The 26,494-nt window shown below is 41.2% G+C and overlaps 2 protein-coding genes across 3 annotated transcripts; one reads left to right on the forward strand and one right to left on the reverse strand.

Annotated features, from left to right (window-relative positions):
• Window positions 1–11,754: 11,754 nt before the first annotated feature.
• LOC139444100 (DNA-directed RNA polymerases I and III subunit RPAC1-like) lies at window positions 11,755–20,914 on the reverse strand. Of its 2 annotated transcripts, XM_071225007.1 has the most exons (11): window positions 20,787–20,914; window positions 20,109–20,180; window positions 19,738–19,845; window positions 18,681–18,813; window positions 17,627–17,743; window positions 16,433–16,482; window positions 16,262–16,327; window positions 15,020–15,086; window positions 14,473–14,596; window positions 12,969–13,081; window positions 11,755–12,791 (listed from the first exon to the last, which is right to left on the reverse strand). In XM_071225007.1, the coding sequence occupies exons 1-11, from the start codon at window positions 20,844–20,846 to the stop codon at window positions 12,661–12,663; spliced, it is 1,041 nt and encodes a 346-aa protein (XP_071081108.1). In that variant the 5' UTR covers window positions 20,847–20,914; the 3' UTR covers window positions 11,755–12,660. The 2 variants fall into 2 exon arrangements, with proteins under 2 accessions (XP_071081108.1, XP_071081107.1); XM_071225006.1 differs by lacking the exon at window positions 19,738–19,845.
• A 41-nt stretch (window positions 20,915–20,955) lies between these two features.
• LOC139444101 (AP-2 complex subunit sigma) lies at window positions 20,956–26,399 on the forward strand. The gene is made up of 4 exons (XM_071225008.1): window positions 20,956–21,009; window positions 21,955–22,104; window positions 22,581–22,754; window positions 23,736–26,399. The coding sequence occupies exons 1-4, from the start codon at window positions 20,956–20,958 to the stop codon at window positions 23,835–23,837; spliced, it is 480 nt and encodes a 159-aa protein (XP_071081109.1). The 3' UTR covers window positions 23,838–26,399.
• Window positions 26,400–26,494: the final 95 nt, after the last annotated feature.

Consider the following 26,494-nt stretch of genomic DNA (forward strand, 5'->3'; position numbering starts at 1 on the left):
CGCGAGATGTGCAGAGAGGTATCGCGAGACTTGATTTTGTTTGATGTGTAGGCAATACAATTGGCCTATTGTACATTACGGCACGAAACTTGGAACTGTAGCTCTAAGAATGCCGGAAAAACGTGTGCGAAAGCAACATGCGATAGAAGAAATTGGTAATATGACACGTTTATTGAAAAAAGAGGAAATGGTACGAGGATTAAGGTTATCTTGAAAAGACAAAGGAAAAGAAAATGGTGGTAACATCGTGTTGAATATAATGCAAAGGTAATAGTGGGCTTATCTGGACTCACATTCTATAATAATTAGGATCTGTTCATATTTTATATATTCTGATAAACTACCGGACAAAAGAAAGTTTACACCCATGTTTGATGGTAGCCTAAACGAAGCATGTTTGGTGATGTATTTGTATTTGTGATGTATTTGTATTTGTGATGTATTTGATATCGGCATCATAGCTGTGTTTTGGGTCTTATGTTTGCAGCATTTTGACGACTGATTCAGTCTGCTTTGAAAACATTTCGTATTTTTTGGTCAAATCTAGTTCAAGTGTAGATTTCGTTCACTCGGCAGTGGGGCGGTTGGGTAGCCTAGTGGTTAAAGCGTTCGCTCGTCACGCCGAAGACCCGGGTTCGATTCCCGACATGGGTACAATGTGTGTAGCCCATTTCTGGTGTCCCCGCCGTGATATTGCTGGAATATTGCTAAAAGCGGCGTTAAACCATACTCACTCACTCACTCACTCACCCTGCAGTTTAGTTAACATACACATATACCTTATACTGTTAATTATAAGCGGTGGTATTAATGCACAGAATTGGGTTTTTTTTACACTTTTTCAACAAAAACAACATAGTTTGAGAGTTATATTGTAATGGAGTATATGTATATATATACCACGTACTATTTATACCCAATAACATTGATACGCCAGTTAGAGGAAGTCGGTGAGTGAGGTAGTGCTACTGTGGACAGTATTGCAGTTACATCACAATGTGCCAGCATAGTGTAGGAGAAACGCCCAGTGAATTAGGGCATAGACGTTAGACACTAACGAGCACCTGGTGCTGACAAATCAAGACGCCCTATAATCAGCAGATCCTGCCACGGGACGAAACGCAAATGTAACAAGGGTTGATTGCATGTTTACTAATATTTAGACAACAAAACGTGTTTCCTATTCATAAACTAAAACAATATCGTTTAATAACTATCCTATAAAGTTTGTATCAATTATTTTCAAAAAATATTTTTTTGCGACATTAATTTTATTTTATAGGTTTCGCTTAAAAATCAACGTCAAATTAGTATCTTCTTGTCTCCTAAATATGTAAAGTAATGCGTATTTTGAATGTTTTAGAATCTCACATACAAAATAAAATCTAAATTGGTTATGGTTGCCTAGTCAACTTTGGGGAAAAAACCACGCGCGTGTCTGTGTTGAAGAGGGGATATATCAACAGAGCAGTTTACGACATGTCTGGGTGACTGGTTAATTGGAATTTATGATTAACTGGCTACCTTGAATGCATTCCAACTTGTGTACTTTGAAACAATGACACTACCCGCCTATACCCCGCCCCGTGTGTACGGCGTCCTCTGTCGCCCATCGTGTGAAGCGCGTGTCCATGTCGGCGACGGCAGCTGGGTGGCGAGGTGTTCGCTAATCCACTTTAAATATAATACGGCACAGGAGAATAAAACCGTAATTAATACAACCTGTTGTAATTAACAAGGAATTAAAAGTGCCCAGTTGTGGGTAATACACAGACCAGTCACATTTTAGTGCCAGATTCGACTGTAAAATGATCTATTTCCTAAGATTACAGGGTCCTAATGATAACCTCCAGTCGTATTGCTGGGCCAAAGAGAACAGCGTCCGCGTGTGTGGGGTAACATAGACTGTATATCTCACACATAGATTTACAGGAATCCCTGATTTATTCAAGTTATTTCTAACGTGTTGTCAAAAAGTTTGTTTTTATTTAATAACGCCCTTCTAGAACCAATACCAACAAATTGAGTGAGTATTGCTTTACGCCGTACTAGTAATGTTCAGCTGTGCAGGACCACATTGGAATATTTCGATAAATGTACAGACTGTGTCCCTTAACTGGTGTTTCGATGAGTGAGTGATTTGTAGTATCGGTGTGATCTACACTCTATTATTAACATGCGGTCGTAGATGGAATATCGCAACTGTGGCTTTAAACAATAACATTCACTCAGTCACTCATAGGGTTTTGTATTACTATTTTAGTTTAACGCTGCCCTCAGCAATATTCCAGCTACATGCGAGATCTTTAAATAAGCGAATCCTGTGATCGATAGTGTGAATGTTAATCGTCGTCATCGACCTGACAAGGGGTCACGGTCGGCCCAGTCGTCTAAGGCGCCGCGATTCGCTGTGCAGAGTGGCGTCCCTTGGGCACGCCAGAATCCTATGATTGTGGGTTCGAATCCCGGTTAGCCCCGAATATGTTTCTAGGTTTGTCAGCACCATACCCGTGCTCGTGGGTTTCACTGAGGTGGTAAACGTCTTAGACCTGCACTTCGGGCTTTCCTCCCACATTAAGCTGACACGCCGTGATATAACTGGAATAGTGTTAAAAGCGGCGTTAAACCCAACTCACTCACTCACTCACTCATCGACCTGACCACTCTTCGCCTCTTTTGACAAGCATAGGTTGCTGGGGACCTATTCTAACCCGGACTCTCCATGGGTGTATTGCGTTTGTTGAAAACACAGATTCCTTAAGTCCCTGACACTGCTTTGCTTCTACCTCAGGGACTAATGGTTTGTTAAAAATATTAACATCGCATTTAGCAATGCATCTTAATCGCGGCGGGGAAGTACTAACGATGTGAGGATCAAAACACAGGTCTTCATTGTCACAAACGAACACTTTACCCACAAGGCCACTCCAGTGCTAAGTACGGCGTTAAACAACAAACAAACAAACAAACAACGCACGATCTCATCCACACTTGGACAATGTCAAGACACTATATACAAATCTTCGATTGAAATAAAACCAAGCCAACAGCAGAAAATGAAAGATAATGTCGTATTTACAGATGTGAAGCGAAAACGACAACAATTTATCCACACTGCATCTCATGACGTCACGCTACCCCGTAAGCATATTAAACCCTTTATGCTTTGATAATAGCGCAAGTTGACAAACGCCGCAATTTATAGACGAAAGTCATCCGTTTATGAGAGGCGATTAGTGCCATACAATAGCAGGCTGAGACATCGTTTGTGAGGAGAGCGGGCTACCGAGGTGTGACAGTGTGCCTTGTCCATTACCTGATCTCCAAATCACGCCATGATCTTGTGTCTAGCCAAAATAAATACTAGAAATGTGTGACTCATTAAATACCCCGTCGAATGATGTATAACACATATACTGTTTCTTTAAAGGGAAAAGTTAGGTTGGAAAAATGAAAACTTGATATACGCGTTTTCTCGCAAAATTAATTGGTTTGAATAAATGGAGGTCTGAATTTCAAGTTGTTGCTATTTTGTGGGTATTGAGTAACGAACGCTGTGGTTTGAAAAAAAGCCTGGGGTAGAGTGTATGTTTATAACGAGGCCGTCAGCAGCCTTCACAAACACTGCACCCAATCAAAGCCAACATTGCCCCCAACCGAAGAGACAATATCCATTGAAAATCATTTGCCGTGCATGTTTTTGGCCCGGGTCTGATCTTCAGAGATACAGAACATACATATGCTAATACAGTAAACTACGGTTATAACAAACACGCTTATAACGAACTGACGGATATAACGAACTTCCTTTTTGGTCCCGACTACTTGCTGTAGTCATGCTGTATATGTACTTATAACGAACTACGGTTATAACGAACTAAAATTGGTAGTCCCTTTGAGTTCGTTATAACCGTAGTTTACTGTACAAAATATATTTACCTTTGTTGGAAACACACGATTATACGTTTTGTCAGTTATATTTTAATCAGTTTAAGTCTAAGGCTTACAACGTGACGAGTCTAGGCTGTGTGTAGAGAGGTGACAGTGATATAACACACACCAAAACACAAATCTAAACAGCCATCTTGATGTACATTTATTATTTATTTGCACTTTGTTCTGCTCTTGTGTCATCTTTGGTGGTTTATGGAGAAATAAAACGAACCTGAATCTGACAATGTGTGACTGCACCTCACTATAACACTCATCACCATGACAAGCTGTGATTGCACCTCACTATAACACTCATCACCATGACAAGCTGTGTGACTGCACCTCAGTATAACACTCATCACCATGACAGGTTGTGTGACTGCACCTCTCTATAACACTCATCATCATGACAAGCTGTGGCTGCACCTCACTATAACACTCATCACCATGCCAAGTTGTGTGACTGCACCTCACTATAACACTCATCACCACGACAAGCTGTGTGACTGCACCTCACTATAACACTCATCACCACGACAAGCTGTGTGACTGCACCTCACTATAACACTTACCACCATGACAAGCTGTGACTGCACCTCACTAAAACACTAATCACCATGACAAGCTGTGTGTCTGCACCTCAGTATAACACTCACCACCATGACAAGCTGTGTGTCTGCCCCTCACTATAACACCCATCACCATGACAAGCTGTGACTGCACCTCAGTATAACACCCATCACCATGACAAGCTGTGACTGCACCTCAGTATAACACACATCACCATGACAAGCTGTGACTGCACCTCACTATAACACTCATCACCATGACAAGCTGTGTGACTGCACCTCACTATAACACTCATCATCATGACAAGCTGTGACTGCACCTCACTATAACACACATCACCATGACAAGCTGTGTGTGTGCACCTCACTATAACACTCATCACCATGACAAGCTGTGTGTCTGCACCTCTGTATAACACTCATCACCATGACAAGCTGTGTGTCTGCCCCTCACTATAACACTCATCATCATGACAAGCTGTGACTGCACCTCAGTATAACACTCATCACCATGACAGGTTGTGTGACTGCACCTCTCTATAACACTCATCATCATGACAAGCTGTGACTGCACCTCACTGTAACACTCATCACCATGACAAGTTGTGTGACTGCACCTCACTATAACACTCATCACCACGACAAGCTGTGTGACTGCACCTCACTATAACACTCATCACTATGACAAATCGTGTGACTGCACCTCACTATAACACTCATCACCATAACAGGTTGTGTGACTGCACCTCTCTATAACACTCATCATCATGACAAGCTGTGACTGCACCTCACTATAACACTCATCACCATGACAAGTTGTGTGTCTGCCCCTCACTATAACACTCATCACCATGACAAAATGTGACTGCACCTCAGTATAACACTCATCACCATGACAAGCTGTGACTGCACCTCACTATAACACTCATCACCATGACAAGCTGTGTGTCTGCACCTCAGTATAACACTCATCACCATGACAAGCTGTGTGACTGCACCTCACTATAACACTCATCACCATGACAAGCTGTGTGTCTGCACCTCACTATAGCACTCATCACCATGATAAGCTGTGTGACTGCACCCCACTATATCACACATCACAGTGACAAGTTGTGTGACTGCACCCCACTATATCACACATCGCCGTTATAAGCTGTGTGGTTGCACCTCACTATACCACACATCACCATGACAAGCTGTGTGACTACGCTTCACTGTGTCACACATCACCCTCACAAGCTGTGTGAGTATAAATTGTGCAACAGTGACGTGACACTGTCATAACCTGTTTTGTGACTGCACATCAACCCACTGGTTTGGTAAAGTTAATATTTACTTTCTCCTTGCTTGTAAAAATTAACTTTACCAAACCAGTGGATTGATGTTTACAGACCGCCGTCATATAGCTGGAATATTGCTGAATGCGGCGTTAAACAACCAACCCACCAACTTCCTCCATTAACGCCGGGGTCTTAATAACACAACACCAACAGATACAAAAAGTGTTCAATTTATGAGCAGGAATTTAAAGCTCCACCAGGAATTGTTATATTGAACAGTTCACGTCTGGTTCGGGAAAGCGCTCATCTCCGAGGGCTGGGTATCTGATAAAGACATAATGCCAGTCAACGAGTTATTCTGAAGAAAATAAGAACATGATCGATTGCTCGTAAGAGAGTAATCCATCGCCCGCAAGAAAATTTACATAAATCAGAAATATTGTGATAAATTATGGTATTTCAATAATAATGCGTGCGTTTCCAAGCTGAATTTGCTGATAGTAAATATCTTTGGAACTTTTTTAAAAATTCAGCCTTACTCATAGTTATTTCAGAGATAGCTTTTAGACAAGCCAGTTCGTATCGTGTCTTTTTTAAATCAATCGACTGAATATTCTAGTGGGTTTTATTAGAAATTTAGGAAAACATCTCGGCATTGCAGAAGGGTGGGGAAAAGATACTCTAAGGGAAATAACCCTTCCAAACTTTTGGAAGTGCATCGTCGGAAGAGTTATTGTCCTTTAAGACTCGTTGAAGATTTTACGAATGAATCTTTTTGTGAGCGCTGGCTCAAAGTGTTTGTTCGTTGTCAGAAGAAAACAACGACTTAAGCCGTCCAGCACTAACCACGGTAGCTGTCTCTTTGTGTATGGAATTCGTGAAGATCCGGGGTAGAATTGGTCTTGGGCAACCCATGCTTGCCGTAAAAGATAGAGCTTGTCGTAAGAGGCGACTAACGGGATCGGGTGGTCAGGCTCGCTGACTTGGTTGATGCATGTCATCGATCCCAATTGCGTGGATCGTTGCTCATGATGTCATTCACTGTATTGTTTGGTCCAGATTCGATTATTTACAGACAGCCGTCATATAGTTGGAATATTGCTGAGTTAAATAACAAACGAACCAAACTTTGTGTATGGAATCTGCAACTGTCGTCTAAGGCGGCGCACATCGCTGTGCAGAGTTACGTCCCTTCTACACGCCAGAAACCTATGATCGTGGGTTCGAATCTCGGTTCGCCTCGATTTTTTTCTCGGTTTTTCAGCACCATGCGGGTGCTCGTAGGTTTCACCAAAGTGGGAAATGTCTGACACCTGCATCAGTTCGGGCTTTCCTCCAACATTAAGATGACACGCCGTTATATACACGTTCTAAGCGGCGTTAAACCCAACTCATTTATTCAGCCATGCACACGGATAGCTCTATAAATTCACTGTCTTCCCGTCCCACCGTCCTGACATAACGTCAACTTAGTATTACATCACTACATAAACTGCCGTGCAAAATATATCCTACACCCATGTTTGTTTGGTGCGGTTTCAAGAGTTAAACAAACAAGAATAGGTTATTCGATGGTGACGTACTTGAAAGGGAATCATAGGCGATATTACATGCATCACATTAATGAGAATCTCACAGGCCACTGTAACGTTTGTGTAACCTTTTGGACAAATCCAAATGACCCGTGAAGATCCGGGTTAGAATAGGTCTTCAGCAACCCATGCTTGTAAGAGACGAGTATACTTGTGGTAAGAGGCGACTAACGGGATCGGGTGGTCAGGCTCACTGACTTGGTTGATGCATGCCATCGTATCCCAATTGCGTGGATCGATGAACATGACATCAATCACTGGTTTGTCTGGTCCAGACTCGATTATTTACAGACCACCGTATTATAGCTGGAATATTGCTGAGTGCGGTGTTAAACAACAAACAGTTTTCAAGTACATACATCATTCTGATAAAAACGATATTGAAATGCCCATTCTCTTATTATTATTTGTTATACAGACTATCAACAAAATAATCGGTGGCTGAAATAGACAGATTTGACAATATTGTTCGCCGGGAGGCGGGATTAAAAAATAAAACAAATAAAATGTTTTTTTATGTCTTCCTTTCCGCCTATAATTGAAGACGGAAACAAATCCTCTGAATATTTTAACCCCATCCACATTTGTGTAATGTCACATCGGCGCACCCTTAGACAAACTAATTTGAACGCCTTAATCAATGTCAGAAATGTGTTGGCTATTGAAATTAGTCCGCCATCATGATCATTCCTCACCCTAAGAAGTAACCTTTCCCTACATCGAATGACGGATTCAAATGCACCAAACTACCTATTCTTCCCGCCACGCTGTGATCCCAAATGAGGCTAATTTGGCACATGACAAATTTGGATCTTGGGCCCCGACAACGAAACCGTACTTGCCCTGGGTAACCAATTCCATCATTGATTAAAACTGCATATCAACACCTGCGAGTTGTCTGCCCTTGGCTTCTAAATCCGACACCAGGTGCCCACGTGTCGACATTTTGGCATGAACTCGTTCCTTTCCTTAGACTATGCAATGATTTATTGCGCTTCCTCCTCTCAGAACGTTTTTGGCAACAGTTTAAAGAGGGGATGAAAGAAACGGAAATTTTCTGACGGAGCCGTTTGTCTTAGGCAGACATGTAGTTGGAGAAGATCCTTCAAACTTCAATTTTAACGGATCGAGTCAGAAATATAACACAAGATCATACATCGTTCTAAAACAAAACAGATTTTTTTTTAAGATAACACAAAAACTCACCTTAAATGCAACAAGATCTATACGTCATGTGTTTAGGTGTATTTTATTGGTGGATATCGTGTTATCTTGCCATTTTCAGAACTACTGTCAAACAGCAACGCAAAGTGGTGTCAGTTGAAAACGTATCACAATATGTATGCTGGAGCCTCGATTATCCAGTGTGTAATACTACATAATAACATAATGGATTTAACACACTGGGAAATCGAGGCTGATGAAGGAGTATCTGCTTTTGCATACATTTAACATAGTGAGTGAGTTAATTGTTTAAGCCAGTCTACTATTCCAAAACGACTTACAATTAGAATGTCTTTACTTTGTTAGATAGAAACTGGATGTGTTGGTTTGTTTAACGCGCTGCAATTCGACTGCGGCCTGTAAGTAATCGAGTGTGAAACAGAAATACCAATGACTGATACCCGGAGTTACGATCTACCCCGTCGGGGTACATGACAAACGAAGATCCGGTTTGGAATAGGTTTTCAACAACCCATGCTTGCCGTAACAGACGACTTTGCTTGTCGTAAGAGGGGACTTATACGGGATCGGGTGGTCAAGCTAGCTGACGTGGTTGATACATGTGATCGTATCCCATGGATCGATGCTCATGCCATTGTGTCAGTTACTGGATTGTCTGGTCCAGACTCAATTATTTACAGACCGCCGTCATATAGCTGGGATACTGCCGAGTGCGGCGTAAACAAACAAACAAAACGATGACATGCAATACACCAAGTCACTCGCCGAGTCCGACCACCCGATCCACAAAGTTGCTTCTTACACACAATTGCTTTTCGACATAATCCCTCCGACGTCTACACACATCTTTTAGCGATGCTGGATTGAGAGAGTGAGTGAGTTGGGTTTAACGCCGCTTTTAACACTATTCCAGTTATATCACGGCGTGTCAGCTCAATGTGGGAGGAAAGCCCGAAGTGATGCAGGTCTCGGACGTTTACCACTTCGGTGAAACCCACGAGCACGGGCATGTTGTTGACAAACCTAGAAACATAACGATGCTGGATTGCCTTGGACTGACTGGTGGAGTAACAAGTAAAAAGACAGTCTGGCATTGCAGCCATCGTGACAACACTTCGCACTGGTTCATTGTCCTGGTGGAGCGACACACCTTTGTGAGTTTGTCGCGTTTAGTCTTGATATTCACACGCAGGTTAACATTATATCGGCCATGACCGGTCTGACCTGGGAGATCGTCCACCAGTAGGATTTCTTTGGAATCCCAATAAACCAAAGCCATGACCGCGGCAGCTGATGGAACAGACTTCCCCTTCTCCTTCGGAGACGTTAGATGTTTTCACTGTGTTAACTGTTGTTTATACTGTTGTCTTTGGCTGGTAGCAGTGAACGCAATACTCATGCATGGTCACAAATCGCTGAACAAAATCAGCTGGGTCTGCTTTAAAACCACGTAAATTCTCACGAGATGACAAACCTGGGGCTTTTCTGATCTGGAGTCAGAAGCCATGGAACACAGCATGCTGAAACCATTGTCATGCACAGTTCATTCCTTTTCAACTGCTTTTAGCGGAGATGTCTTGTGGCTATGGAAAGAGTTTTGTCGCTTTTATTATTCTGAAAGTTGTCAACTATCCCCTGAGAGATGTTGACTGTATTGTCTATATGGAGTGTGGTAAGTTGTCATTGTCCATATTCATATGTATATTATCAACATATACAATAGTGGTGGCAGCTGAGGGTCTTCCTCATCTTGGATCAACGTCGAGGATCTATCTTCCTCTCTTGAACTCTGCCTAGCCACAGTAGCAAGGGGTGGGGGAGAGAGTGTTGGTTCGTCTCTATACATCGAGTGAGTGATGGTTCATCTCTATACATCGAGTGAGCGTTGTTTCGTCCCTATACATCGAGTGAGTGTTGGTTCGTCTCTACACATCGAGTGAGTGTTGGTTCGTCTCTATACATCGAGTGAGTGTTGGTTCGTCTCTATACATCGAGTGTGTGTTGGTTCGTCTTATACATTGAGTGAGTGTTGTTTCGTCTCAATACATCGAGTGAGTGTTGGTTCGTCTCTATACATCGAGTGAGTGTTGGTTCGTCTCTATACATCGAGTGTGTGTTGGTTCGTCTCTATACATCGGGTGAGTGTTGGTTTGTCTCTATACATCGAGTGAGTGTTGGTTCGTCTCTATACATCGAGTGAGTGTTGGTTCGTCTCTATACATCGAGTGAGTGTTGGTTCGTCTCTATACATCTAGCAGATCACCATCATACAGCAGCAATTTTCACAGGTGATTTTCAACATATACTGCTAAAAAGAAGTTAAGGACCAACCAATTCTTTTATATTGATATAGTTAATTTGTGAGTGAACGAGTTATATTTAATGCCATTTTTGCAATATGCCAGCAATATCAAGGCGGGGGACACCAGAAATAGGCTTCACATATTGTATCCATGTGGGGAAATCAAACCTTGGTCTTTGGCATGATGAGCGAACGCTTTAACCACTAGGCTACCCCAGTGCCCCCAGTTAACCTGTGATGCTATGACAGATTACTATCGCAATATGAAAGAATCAGGTGAGCCTTAAAATCTTTTGAGTAGCACAGAATACAAACTACACACATATATAAAAGCTATGAAAATAAGGCTCACATTGTTCACAATAACTAGCATTCATTTTAATTTTCATATTAATTTTTACAAAATTGTACATAAATGATACATGCTCTTCCACTGACACGTTTCAGTGCATTGAACACTCATTGCATAACACATCTCCAGTAAACTCAACCATTACACAACAATTTCATCAATTGTGGAAAGTCGGCCAAAGAAGTCCTTTTCCAACAGATGCATCTTGGCCTCAGTTGACACAAATAAAACATACAACACAGGCTTAATCCTTTATGTGTAACCTGCACGCGGGTCGTTGTCAGTCTGTTTGTGTGAACAGGCTTTATCCGATATCTTGTTTGGGAACAGATTTTATTTGATATATTGTTTGTCAATCTGTGTTTGTCAATCAGTATTGGTTTTATCAGTAAGTCACCAGTAAGTTTTGTTGCACGTCTTATCAAAATCTTCCGAAATTTCATCATCAGACGCTGCACTGAACTAGTTTTGGTTTCGTAGCTCTTGTAGAATACTGACAACAGACACAAACATACAATGTTTCCTCTATTAATAATAATTGTGTGCAAGCTGTTGACTCAGCATCTATTAGAGGCCCGGCATTTAGAATGTGGCAACTCACTATCTCACCCAATCCCAAATGTTACAGTCATACCCAAGGATACATTTACAGGAAACAGTGATTATACAGTGAAGGGAGTAATCATTACATGCCGTAAGATAATGTGACAGGGACATTTAATTTCATCAAATGATGGACCCAGCCTCTATTAGAGGTCTGGCTCCTCGTCACTGGAGAGAGAATGACCCACAGCAACTGGAGGAAATACAGTATCTGCATGTTATTTCAACCTTGACCTTCTCCATCAGCACATCCTGATCCGTGTGACGGGCAGAGTGAGCCCATGACTCATGTCTCCCAAGTTCACACAATCACCTCAACACTACTCCAAGATTAGCCAGGCCATTTTCATACACACAGATCCTCCATGTTTGCGTTCACTCACTCAAACACTTTTGTGTCTGTGTGAAGTAAACATTTGATGAACAGTCATCGATTTATCAAAGAGAATTTTTTTATGTCCAGAGTAATATCTAAACAGAAACTAAAGGCAATTATTTCTAATATTGTTTCAGACTATTTAATTGATTTGACCATTTTTTTTACCAAAATGAAAAAACACTTGTCAATGAACAACATGTTTAAGATATATCGACAGACTTGTTTGCCAAGTGAAACTTATGTTTCACACAATAACTTGCATCCATAAGTTCCAAGTCAAGTGTGCCTGGGCAGGAGCATCACCTACACGATGTGACTCCTGGAACATCCTCCTGCTCCTAGCGCTCAGAAGCAATACACAGACGTACAATCTCTCATCCACTGTTGTCTTTTGAGGGATATGGGTTGGAACATTGGACATAGGACAAGGGTTGGAACATGGGAGTGGACTAGGGCTCGACATCATGAGGCATCCCCAGCACCGCTGGAATCGGACATCTCCTGCAAGAAGCGGTTACACTTCCCGATGAGGACCTTGATGGACTCCACCACCAGGGCATCCGGGGGCAACACACCAGTGCTTTCTACACAAACTGCAAACACACAAACCAAACCCTACTGAACCACCAAATATAAAGAGTGGCATACACATCTAAAACTGTTTTTTATCATTTTCATAATGGCTAATCATCATCCAGGAAGAAGAAAGGCAGGGATGCTGCAGCTAAATGTGGTGTGAAAATGTCGAAACATCTGATGTATTGACTTACAAATGAAGTGATCTCTGACTTTGCTGAGCTGGACATTGTCCTTGAGGTGATCATGTCTGAAGACCTCACGGCTGCCGGTGTCACGACGAGCATGTGCTACACGAGCCTTCTTCCTACCTGTGAAAACAAGAATATCTAATGCCAGCAAATCTCAGGTAACACATTAATTCCGAAGTGCAAACGGAACAGCACATCCAAGATGTCTCCCATTTTGGACCCTGTGTGTTTCAAAATATATCTAATTTTCTTTAGCGTGTAAGTTTTGTTTGTTTGTTGTTTAACGCCGCACTCAGCAATATTCCAGCTATATGACGGCGGTCTGTAAATAATCGAGGTGGACCAACAATCCAGTGATTGACATCATGAGCATCAATCCATGCAATAAGGACCGATGACATGCATCAACGAAGTCAGTGAGCTTGACCCCACAATCCCATTAGTCGCCTCTTATGACAAGCATTGTGCCTGTTACGACATGCATGGGTTGCTGAAGACTTATTCTAACCCGGATATTCACAGGTGTAGTGTGTAAGTAAATGAGTATAATGCCAGTTTGAACCTAGTGGGGATTCTGGGATATAATTGGTCCCTAGCAATCTATGCTCAAGGTAAGAGGCAACTAAATGAAATAGGAGGTCAGACTCTGTGACTTTGCCGATTGTGTATCCCAACAGTGTGGATTAAGCTCATGATGCCTTACACTAGATTGTCTGGTATCATTATTTTCAGGACACCATCAAGTTGTTTGTATACTGCCTAATACTGCATTGAACAACAAACAAACATATGCCCAATTGAACAACTGTTCTGTTCTGTTGGCTTAGAATGGAGTGAGTGGGTGAGTGAGAATGTCCTTACACCGCTTTTAGCAATATTCCAACAATATCACGCCCGGGGACACCAGAAATGTGGCTTACACATAATACACATTTTGGGAATCAAACCCTGGTCTTTGGTGTGATGAGCAAACACTTTAACTACTGGGCTAGCACTTCTGTAGCCCCCAGCAGGTGTGACCTACCATGGACATTGTCCACCTCAATGACCCCAGGGGAGAAGCACTTCTGTAGCCCCTAAATGTGACCTACCATGGACATTGTCCACCTCAATGACCCCCGGGGAGAAGCACTTCTGTAGCCCCCCAGCAAGTGTGACCTACCATGGACATTGTCCACCTCAATGACCCCCGGGCAGAAGCACTTCTGTAGTCCCCCTAGCAAATGTGACCTACCATGGACATTGTCCACCTCAATGACCCCCGGGGAGAAGCACTTCTGTAGCCCCTAAATGTGACCTACCACGGACATTATCCACCTCAATGACCCCCGGGGAGAAGCACTTCTGTAGCCCCCCAGCAAGTGTGACCTACCATGGACCATTGTCCACCTCAATGACCCCTGGGGAGAAGCACTTCTGTAGCCCCTAAATGTGACCTACCATGGACATTATCCACCTCAATAACCCCCGGGGAGAGGCACTTCTGTAGCCCCCCAGCAAGTGTGACCTACCATGGACATTGTCCACCTCAATGACCCCCGGGGAGAAGCACTTCTGTAGCTCTTCAGCAGAATCACCCTCAACAGGATGAGTCAGTCGGATCTCTGGCAGGAGGCGGTACGAGGCTGTGGCTGAAGATAAAGAATGTCTTGAAGTGAATTCTGTGAATCCATGTGACAGTCCTTATGGGGACTCAGGGAAGGTCAGAATAGCTTCCAGCAACCTACGCTGGTTGTAAGAGACAACTTAATGATGATGTGTCATCATACCTCAATGTCATTGGGCATTGCTTAAAACATCAATTACTAGTTTGTCTAGTTCGGCATTATTTACAGGTTGCAATCATATAAACTGGAACATTGCTGAGTGAGGCGTTAACCAACAAACAAACAGCATGAAATTTTTACAACACAATTTGATAGTTATAATTCCCGACAATGCTATACGGTATACATCGTGGCCATCACATTTTCATTTGGAATACAAGAAGCTGAATAATACTCCTTCAAAGTCTGTGAATGGACATGATTACAGGTGTGGTATCATCTACTAACCCACAGGTGAGAACTTGGCATGGTCCTTCCCAATACCCTTCACACAGTGTAACTTGAGGTCCAGCTCCTGTAAACATCAACACACAGTTACACATTGTCTTGAGGACAATCGCACCTAAACGCTTCTCATCACAACAGAACACAAAGTGAGTGAGTGAGTTTGATCTTACACCGCTTTTAGCAATATTCCCGCAATATCACAGCGAGGGACACCAGAAATGGGCTTCACACATTGTACCCATGTCGGGAATCGAACCCGAGTCTTTGGCATGACATGGACGCTTTAACCACTAGGCTACCCGACTGCCCCAGAAGACAAAGAGTGACTGACCCCTGCTGTCTGAGTGTGTGAGTGAGAGCTACAATTTAATGTCACATCAGCATTCTTTCAGCATATAGCTGTTTGAGACGATGTAAGGAAAGGAGGAACAATGTCAGGCCCGGATCCTGTTCCACAAAGTGATTGAAGAGTTATGACGTAGTCTCTGTTAAAGTATTGGTGTACGATCGTCTTAGCCCTTCAATCGCTTAGTGGAACAAAGTAATCTTCACATTATGATCAGTCTGTGAAGGTTATGCTTAAATCATTTTGTGGAAGAGGGTTAGTGAACAAACGGAAACTTAAAGTCAGATAAAGTCCTTGATTTTCAAGACACTTTCACAACAGAAAAGTAATTCAGCCTGTCTGAAGACAGATATAAATATTCTCAAATTCAGGCTTGAGTTCAAATTGAAATTGCAAGCAGGCAATGGAAGAATACTCATATCCCCTGCCGATGGTATGTTGTACTAAGTGCAAGAATAAAAGCCCTTGGGCACAAAAACTCTCTGGGTCTTGTTCTATAATCAATACAGCTGAGATATTCCATGCAAAAGATATATTCTTCAAATATCATAAACATCATCAGTTGACCACTCGACTGAGGAAGTACAAATGGTTCAGGATTATGCTCTGGAAATAATCCCTACATCGATTGGAATTTGTTGTCGCTGTCTACCCAACTAATTGTCATGGAAACCAAAAATATTAAGAAATTCCTTAATAGCAGAAGGCACCAGTCAGATGCAGGACTGATATCTGGGCAAAGTTTGGTCAAGAAATCTTAAACAGTCTTTGAATTATGCTCTGGAAACAAAATATGATGGAAGGAAAGACAGCACTCATTCCTATAACATCACCCTTATCATTCAGTCATCTTTTAGTGTTATTATTCCGTCATCAGGAGTCCCCCCTACACTCACCTGGCCCGGCCGCAGTTTAGCTATGAGGATATCATCTACCACAGGCTTCAAGTCCCCTGGTTTGAACTGCAAGAACAGGTTAACATTAGTATTACCACAGATCGACTTCAGTTTGCATGATACATGAACTGACATTGACCAAACTTTAAAAGATGATACTTGAGGACTTACAATGCTGGTCTGGTCTCCTATAGGCATCCACTTCATGAACTCCGTTGTAACTGCAACAGGCAAGTGGGTGAGTTGGGTTTAACGCCGCTTTTAGCATTATTCCAGTTATATCACGGCGTGTCAGCTTAATGTGGGAGGAAAGCCTGAAGAGATGCAGGTCTCAGACATTTAACACTTCGGTGAAACCCACGAGCATGGGTATGGTACTGACAAACCTAGAAACATAATTGGGGCAAATCGGGATTTGAATCCACAATCATAGGTGTCTGGCGTGCCCAAGGGACGAAACTCTGCGGCGCCTTAGACGACTGGGCCACCCGTGCCCCCAATGCTGCTTTGAACGGTATTTCAGTCACATTAGGTGTAATGATGGGGAAAGCCGTGTAAACACAGATCCAAGACATTTACCAACTCTGCCCTTGTTGTTTTACCAAATTGTGGATTAAGATTTAACTGAACTCAACAAAGTTGTCTTTTCTTTGATATATTTGATATCAAAAGACACAAGGGTGAGATTCTCTATATGCACTCACAACTTGATGATGTCATATATTGGACGACGTTATTTTTGAGAGGGAAGTGTCTGGTAAGTTGTTCCCCAGAGATGTAGCTGGGCTACGCATATAAACCTCAGTGGCTACCTATCGCATCCAAAAGTGGGAGAGATATGACAATCAGTATTAAGAGAAAAGGTACAGATAATCAACATGAGGATTATGAGAATATGCAGGACATACCAAACGTAACCAACCTGTTCATAAAATAGACTTGTCCAACATTGCCGAGCTCGGATTCTAATCAGGTAGTCATCATTTTTTATATACAGGTAAATATTTTTAAAGTTTCAAACTTTCAGTAACATCCTTAAAGAGGCTGTACGTAATGTTGATATCTCATATAAAATAAACTCGTAGTCCTTGTTTAACGTACAATAAAACACTGCTGGGACAATAAATCACTCGGGAATGCGCCTATCACGGTTCATTCACCCTGCTGTGTTTTATGGTACAATAAACAACTCCTACTCGTCGTTTATTTCTTAACTAACATGAGCCCACTTGCACAAACAGATCTTACTGCTAAAACCATTGAAACGAACATACTTTAACATACACTTAAAACAGTCTTAGTGCTAAGATTTCTTTGTGCAAGTAGGCCCAGGTACTTAATGCATGTTTGTCTGCCATGATGTACCCTTGTGGTCCTTGTACATCTCGTCAGGGTCGGTAGCGTCCTTGCTCTGTGGCTTTCTGGCACACTTGACCTTCAGCTGGAACTCCACTGTGTCCTGGGCTGTGCCCTCCAGCTCACCTGCAACAAACACAGCCATCAAGGCCTGTCGGTTGCTTTATGCCCGTGGATGGCTGGGTGGGAGGGATGGGAGGATTGATGTTTGAGTGGGTGAGTGAGTGGTGTTTGATGCTGAGCTTGAGCCACACATTGTTCATAGATGGATCCATAGGGAGGGTCTGGACCCCCCCCCCCCCCACTCCTTCCTTTTTGAAAACCAAATGATGTAGTATGTAGAAAGTAAAATCATCTGAGAGGATTTTGATATCATGGACCCCTCCCTTTAAAAAAAAGCAGGATCTGTCCTTGTTGTGCTTACTCAAGCAAATATATATTTATGGCAGCCCATTCTGTCCCAGAATCCAAAAGGGTAGTCAACAATTAGTGGGGGGTAGGGGTGGTCGAGAGCCACTTGATTTGTTTGTTGTTTAACGCCGCACTCAGCAATATTCCAGCTATATGACAGCGGCCTATAAGTAATCTTGTGATTGATATTGTGAATGCTGCACACCTCAAGGTTCATGCTTTTGTGAACGATGATCACATGGGGGTGCGTGATATTGTGAACGGCCTACGCCTAGGGGAACAATCACATGCTGTCCACCAAGTCACCTGACCATCCGATCCATTGGTCACCTCTTTTGTTTTTTCTTGTACAACTTGTCAATGTCTCAGAAAGCCCCAGGTACCGAAGGGCACATGCACTGACCTTACCTACATGGTTATACCCACGAGCCCTCATATGCCGCTGACAAACCTAGGATCAGTATTGGGCAAATTTGGGATTTGAACCCATAATTAGCACATCCTGGAACCTAAGGGACAGAACTCTGCTGAGAAAGAGGCACAGTCTGCACTACACTAGCACTAACACTTGGTACAGCTTTCAACAATAAAGAAACTAAATCTCAAAAAAACACATTTCTTCAAATACATTTATCTTTCCCCTATGCCTTACCTTCCTGTCGGTATTCGAACAGCCTTGGATCTGCCTGGATGGGGATGAGGCCAAGTCTGTGTGCTAGCACCTCATCTTGGATGATGGAGGTGTTGTTATACACAAACACCTTCTCTATTGCCATAGTAGGTACCTAGAAAGACAAATATGAAAGGTCTAGAGTCAAAGTCTCCGCACAATATTACTTGACCCACAAATATTGCCAGTTCATAGAAGAAATGCAACAAATTGAATTTAAGAAGTTGACAATAAAGATGGAGCTAAAAGTACGGTGACCTATTGGGGCCATTTAACCAACTGCAATAGTACTGCATTACCCCAAAACACTTTTGAGATAAGGATGCAAAAATGGTACAGCTTTTGCAATAGTATTGCGACCCGTAAAGATCCGGGTTAAAATTGATCTTCAGCAACTCATGCTGGTCAAGAGAGGCAACTAAGGGGAATCAAGTGGTCAGGCTCGCTGACTTGGTTGATGCATGTCATTGTATTCCAGTTGCGTAGATCGATGTTCGTGATGTTAATCACCGGACTGTCTGGCCCAGGCTTGATTATTTAAAGACCACCGTCATATAGTATGAATATTGCTGACAGCAGCTTTAAAAAACACACAAAAAAAACCAATCAAACATACAATAGTTCTGCGATAGCCTGATAAGCATTCACCATCCAACAACATCGACTTCCTGTCATTATTCCACCTGATGAAAAAGTCTAAAATATATGTCCAATGTTACATTCAGCAGATTGCTTGGGACATTGTTATGGAATAAGAGGGGTACCTCTGATCTTTAATGTCTGATATATAATTATGAATTTTTCTGTATTGATGGAACCCATGTGTCTCTTCAAGCATGGTGTATTTGGGATCTGAACATTTTTGTAAGTGTAGAGTAGCATTATGGAAACTATAAAGAATTCAACTTGTCATTAATCACTGTTAATGTATTGTATTGACCATGAACATTGGTAGTTTGATCAATTGTCACACAACTTAGTGACTAGCGACGTTATTGTTTGCTTCACAACTTCAACCACTTTCACAACAATACTATACCTCAGCAAGCAAAATTCTTCGGAAGGCATTTGCAATGGCAGCATCGATACCAACCATATCAAACTCCAAAACATCCCCTTCCAATTTCACAACATCAATCCGGAATTTCTGTTAACAGATAATATGTTGATAACCAGATGACAAGATACTCAGGAGTACTTTATGTAAATGGAAAAGGTAAGGGTATCTTACTGAATGCACAGAATTAATCCACAAATATCCAGTTTAAACTTCTCTAAACTATCCTGTACTTTACAGCTAGTATCACTGACAATAAGACTAAAGAACAATTAAAAAGTCAAACAACTTTGTATGTTGAAGGATTTTTAAGGGACTTAACTGGTTTCATGCTATGTATATTTTTAAATTACCTTTTTAAACTTGCTGTGGCTCCACGTATCATCATAACCTGAATAGTTCCCAGGGAAGTCAGTGCTGTGTACCTAAAATCAAGAACACAAAAACCTAGATGTTATATCCTCGGACTGACCTGCTCACAATCACAGGCTACACATCAACGTCATGTCCAGGCCATACAATCTAAACAGGAGTTTGGCCATTGTGGTATCATAAACTGTATAATTGTCAATGTACACGAGAAGCAGGATTTTACCCGACACAGAAATGTGTGTCCAGAACGCATAAACATATTGAATGGACATAGAATATGATATATGTTGTCCTAAGGGACCCACAATAATATCCACTGTACCAAATGCTTCTAAAGAAATATAGAGTTGATGTAATTAAAGTAAGTATTTAATGTTACAGCAATACACTACAGCATTTATTTCCATTACATACATGAACCCCATGTTGCGGGACGAATATGTGCACTCTCAATGATAATATAGAGTTCAGTGATACTTTAACCATCTGACTGCCATAGTACCTCTGCCACATTCAGCGTACAACATGGTACCAGGTCAAAAAGTGTCTGAAGCGTCAGTTAAATCAACGGTTGTATTCCCTATGCCAAAGACCAAAAACGACACTGACTTCATAAGCAGAATATGTGGGAAGAAAATTAAAGCAATAATGTAAATTACATTGTCAACACCATGTTCGTTCAACTGAACACGTGTTCGCAATTCATCGATCCTGTCCATGCTGTTGGATGTGCCGTTAGTGTCAAACAACACTCATAACAATATTTTCATGCTGCAAGCACGTTGTAATGACCGGAAGCGGAAATAAACACGTTCGTGTTCAGTGCGCATGCTCTTTTGTGGGAGGAGTCACTGCCGGTTACACTATTACACTGTCAAAATGGTGAGTTTCTGTAAATATGATCCATTATTTCAGTTACAGTAATTACAGATCGTGGTGAAACCTTTACATATGTCAATTTCAGTGTGTTCTGGACATATGTTCCACGTTATATGCGCTGATTCGTTTGGAAGCACGACGTTAATCGACCATCATATTCATCAAATCTTGCAGAAGGCCTAGATCACCCAGTGAATCAAATACTCTACCCATATTACAAACAATTTTTTTTTATATCTGGTGGATAAAATGGTTCCCACTGTCTCAGTATCATGGTTGTAGACATTTATACACGTTTGGTCCACATGTAACACTGTCTGTCTCTTGTCACTTTTTTGTATAAATTATGTAGCCTAAACAATATTGGACTCAAGCAACTTGTAATGAATATTAAAATTTAGATCACGAAAAATCAATAACGAGGGTTATGCTCCTGCACCAATCAATATTGTTGGTAATGTTTCTATAAATAAATGGTGACTTATTTTGATGACCATTACAAGCGTAAATCAAACTTTCCGCAGTCATGTTTTGTGGATGTGTACATCTGTCTGTTGTACATTGACTCCTTCAGCTTAACTCATAGTGATGTATAAACAAAATGAACCAATATCACTTTATGCTTATGGAAATTTAGAACTGAACACTTCATGCTGGCATCACAGGAAGGTCTGAAAGCTCTGAAAAAGATAATGTACTGTTGCAAGGTGTGAAGCCATCCTACAGATACATCGTACCTTGTAATCTTAGGCATGGAGTTAAGTCTCTATGGTGATGTGAACAAGGTGTCACGCCTCAGATACAAAATATCCAAGGTTTGATTCTCAGCATGCGAAACATTATGGCTGCTTCATTACATTGAACTTCTGTATGAATATTATTGATCTTTAGCATTAGTCAATTTGAATTCCAAACATAATTCCAAACATTTTCTGTTTTCCTCCACAGATCAGGTTTATTTTGATCCAGAACAGGGCAGGTAAAACCCGCTTGGCAAAGTGGTACATGCACTTTGATGATGATGAAAAACAGAAGCTTATAGAAGAAGTCCATGCTGTGGTCACTGTGCGAGATGCAAAGCACACAAATTTTGTAGAGGTGAGTCAAGATTTTGGACATATTTGCTGCCACAGCAACACTTTCAATTTCTATTTGTTTCCTTTACATATCCATCTGATGATGTTTTATAAACATACGGGCAAGAGGAAAAAATTCATCCAGCATGTATACAGAGTACTCTACACATGGTATAAAAATAAAAACATATGTTGAAATTTATCTGATAACCTTGATTTCCATAGTAAGGATAGTTATTTGGCACGGTATTTTTATTATAAAATTGTCCACAAGATAAGGAGTCAAACAGGTTATCAGCATCACAACAGTTTAGACATTTTGATTATCTCCACTCACTGGTCACTAGTGCAACCTTGGAAAACATTTTACACTTGTATGTGACAAACGACATTCCAGTTTCACCTTAAACTGGACAAAGACGTAGTGTGATCTAGCATTTTGCAAAGGTACAAAGCTAAAATGTTGATGTGACTAACTGGTGTTTTTCTGTTTTCTAGTTTAGGAATTTCAAGATTGTGTACCGTCGCTATGCTGGCCTCTACTTCTGCATCTGTGTTGATGTCAGTGACAACAATCTGGCATGTTTGGAGGCCATCCACAACTTTGTAGAAGTTCTCAATGAGTTCTTCCACAATGTGTGTGAACTTGATCTAGTCTTTAATTTTTATAAAGTAAGTACATACTAAATGTAAGTAGGATTTGGGTGGGGCAACTGATCACTGACAGTGTGATACATTAACTGATCACTGACAGTGTGATACATTATCATGATTACCTCCAACACTTTCTCTTTTCCAAGTTTGCATGTGAGATAGATAGTTGAGATGTATATCTAAATATTATATAAAATTGTTATATTGTCCACAAGTAAGTATTGGATTTGTATTGGATCTTCTAAATTATTACCTATGTGGAAGGTTGATGGTCATTAATTATCAAAATTAAGCGCTTGTTCCAATAAGTGTCCCTTGACTAAATTCCATTATGTAAGTTATCTTTATAATCGGAAACCTTGCAGTCCAGACAGTCTTGTTTGGAATGTCTCTGTATCTCTGATGTAACACTGCTCTGCATGCATGAGTTGTCCATCTGTAAGTGTGTTACAAGTTACATGAGGAATGGTACATTAACATGGTGTCACTGTATATTGTATATGTGCCAATACTTGTCATGTGATATTCTAGGCTATTCATGTGGTAGGGAAATTCCAGTAAATGTTATGAATTAAATATTGCAATCAGACCTTACAGGATATAATAATTCTCAGCAAAAAAGCGTTTTGTTCATTTAACATATTTCTTACATCACCATGTTCACATCATCAGCTCAGGTCAGCAGCATGGGTGACCCAGTCGTTTAAGGTGTACCAGTTCACTATGCAGAGATGTGTCCCTTGGGTGTGCAAGAAACCTATGATTTTTGGTTTGAATCCCATTTCGGTCCAATTAAGGTTTTCAGGTTTGCCAGCACCATACCCTTGCCCGTGGGTTTCACCAAAGTGGTAAACATCCGAGACCTGAATCAGTTCAGATTTTTCTCCCAGCTGGCATGCCGGGATATAACTGGAATACTGTTTAAAGCGGCGTTGACCCCAACTCACTCACTCATACCATCCATCATGTTCTAATTGAAATTTGATTTTGGTGTTTCAGGTGTACAGCGTTGTGGATGAGATGTTCTTAGCAGGAGAAATACGAGAGACGAGCCAGACGAAAGTGTTGAAGCAGCTGTTGATGTTGTCGTCACTAGAGTGAACAAATAGACTTGTGTATGTTAGGTACAACATAGCCAATGTTATCAACTTGACTGTAGACTGCAGTACATCACTGTTGGTATATCACACTCTGTAGAAACATGCAATCTCATTATTATCAGATCTTAGTGCTTGCTACCGCCACACGAAGATCTGAGGACATCCCATTACAGGTCATGTCAGAATGGGCTTTCATCCAACCAATCAGGTGTCTCTTACGAGATCGCAAAAGTAGGAGTCCAAATCTGTTTTCTAATCTTGCAACGTCAAAAAGTTTACTGGCTTTCCAAATGACAGTTACGTGCTGTACGACTGATTCCAAAATGCTGACATCATCTGTCTCTCTCTTCGGTGTCATAAACATTTGAACTTGCAAGTACTGCCATATAGGGGGCACGGGTGTCCCAGTCCTCTAAGGCGCCGCGATTCACTGTGCAGAGTTGCGTCCCTTGGGCGCGCCAGAAACCTATGATTGTGGGTTCGAATCCCGGTTCGCCCCGATTATCTTTCTAGGTTTGTCAGCACCATACCCATGCTCGCAGGTTTCACCAAAGTGGTAAACGTCTGAGACCTGCATCACTTTGGGCTTTCCTCCCACATTAAGCAGACACGCCATGATATAACTGGAATAATGTTAAAAGCGGCGTTAAACCCAACTCACTCACTCACTCACTACAGCCATATAGTCTGAGCCATCTGTTAGACATTCCAGAGTTTTCTTCTGTTTGGTTTTTAAAATTGGAATCGATAACTTTGTCCAAATATTTTTAATGAGTAGTTTGGACTTGAAGTCTCCATTTTGAAGCTGGTGCTGTGAAGCTCGAGAAAGCTGCTTTCTGACTGGCTAATGTAGACTTACTGTTAGTCATTTCATTGGTCAATTGGTGATAGGTCGCTCTGACATGACCTGTTATGGGATGTCCTCAGATCATTTGTGTATTGGTAGCAAGCACTAAAACCTGATGATCTAAATGAGACTGAAGAAACATTTGGCACTCCCAGTAGGATGTTCCAGTCTTTTCATTTGCATAACTATGTGTTTGTTACTGGTGTTAGGATTTGGTTAAAGTCGCCAAGTCGATCATGAGTTCATTATAATCGAATATGTAATTCTTACTTCCAGTAGTCTATGGTCATCATACAATCTTTGTTGCAATAGAATCAGGAAGGTGATATGGCCATCAGCCTGTCTGCCCCCTTGCTCTGTATCTACAAGAGTCTGTTTTATGTTTGTGTGTCTTGAAAAGCTGTATTGAAGTCGGCAGTATGGGATGTAAGGATGTTTTGTCATGTAATAGGACAATATCTTTGGAATATGATTACAAAAACTTGTAGTTCCCAACCAAACCTTTGATATTAATGTAGATCATCACACATTACTGACAGAATGACGAGTAGACAGGTATTTGTATATATTATAAGTGGGGAATCGTTTCTTGTTCTGTTGGTATGTTTCATACACAACAGTGATGCACCATGTCCCTGCATCAACAATGTAGTTTTACATAGCTGTAATTATCAGGGAAACATTACGCCTTCACCTGAATGCTACCGACTCATATTAAATGTGTAATTATTATTTGGGTTGAGAAAATGTTTCTCCCTGAGTTATAGTGTATTATTATGCTTTTTGTTTGAAAAGCAGCCAGAAAATCATTGCTTTCTTCAAAGACAAGTGCAAAATTGTGGATCTGTGTGTGTTGAAGTGAGGTGTTTTTGTAAACCTCTTGAATGTGTTTTTGTTCAGTGATGCAACTCATTACACTCCTGTTATTTTACTGAATACTGACTTTGTTAAGTTATATCTGTTCAAAGGCCATCTTCTTGAGGCAAGGGAATTAACTATTTTTTTTAAAGTCATGTTTCGACCCTTGCCATAGCAGGCTGGAATTTCTGGGCTCGTTTGTAGCGCCACCAGTGGCTGTAATACGAGTTTTGTCCCCACAACTGACACTCAGAATTTGGAAGATATCTGTTGACACCTAGTTGATGGTACACATGCTCTGCAATGCATTGACTCGTTAGTCCAGCAGAAATTTAACTCCATAATTCCAGCCAAGTATGTCAAAGGTGGAAACTGGACTTTAAAAGTCAGTTAACTCCTTTGCATCGGGAAGATGTACGAAGGCTTGTCCAACCAATCATGTATCAGTCAAATACTGTCATAATACAATATGTGTAATGTACACAAGATTGAGGTTACAACAGATTTCAAATTTTGAAAACATCAAATATTCACATGTAAATATTGTCATTTTGTGAGTAGATAATATGAAGTGGATTCGGTATCATTCCAGGTACAAAGCACTGTTTGAATTGATGTCTGTATTATGATTTTGACTCAAGAATGGCTGTGTAGCTTAGCATGTGCTAGTACCATTATCATGAGCAAGTTGTTCCTCTTTAATTCAAAATCACTGCACAAAGAAATTCAGTATATCTTTAGAAGAAATGTATTTCATATGTATGCTAGGATCAGAAAACTGCTATACACCCATGTATTCATAGTGATTGTGACTTGTGTATCAATGTGCAATGTTAACTATTAAAATAATTGAATCTTGTCTGTGTCTTAATGTGAGAATTTGAATGAAAATGTAATGAAGGTGACATATTCTTGCTAATTCTGTGAACAGGTCTCGGAGACATCCGTAAAAT

This window comes from Haliotis cracherodii, unplaced genomic scaffold (genome assembly GCF_022045235.1).
Source record: "Haliotis cracherodii isolate W230 unplaced genomic scaffold, xgHalCrac1.p SCAF_5, whole genome shotgun sequence".
Lineage (NCBI taxonomy): Eukaryota > Metazoa > Mollusca > Gastropoda > Lepetellida > Haliotidae > Haliotis > Haliotis cracherodii.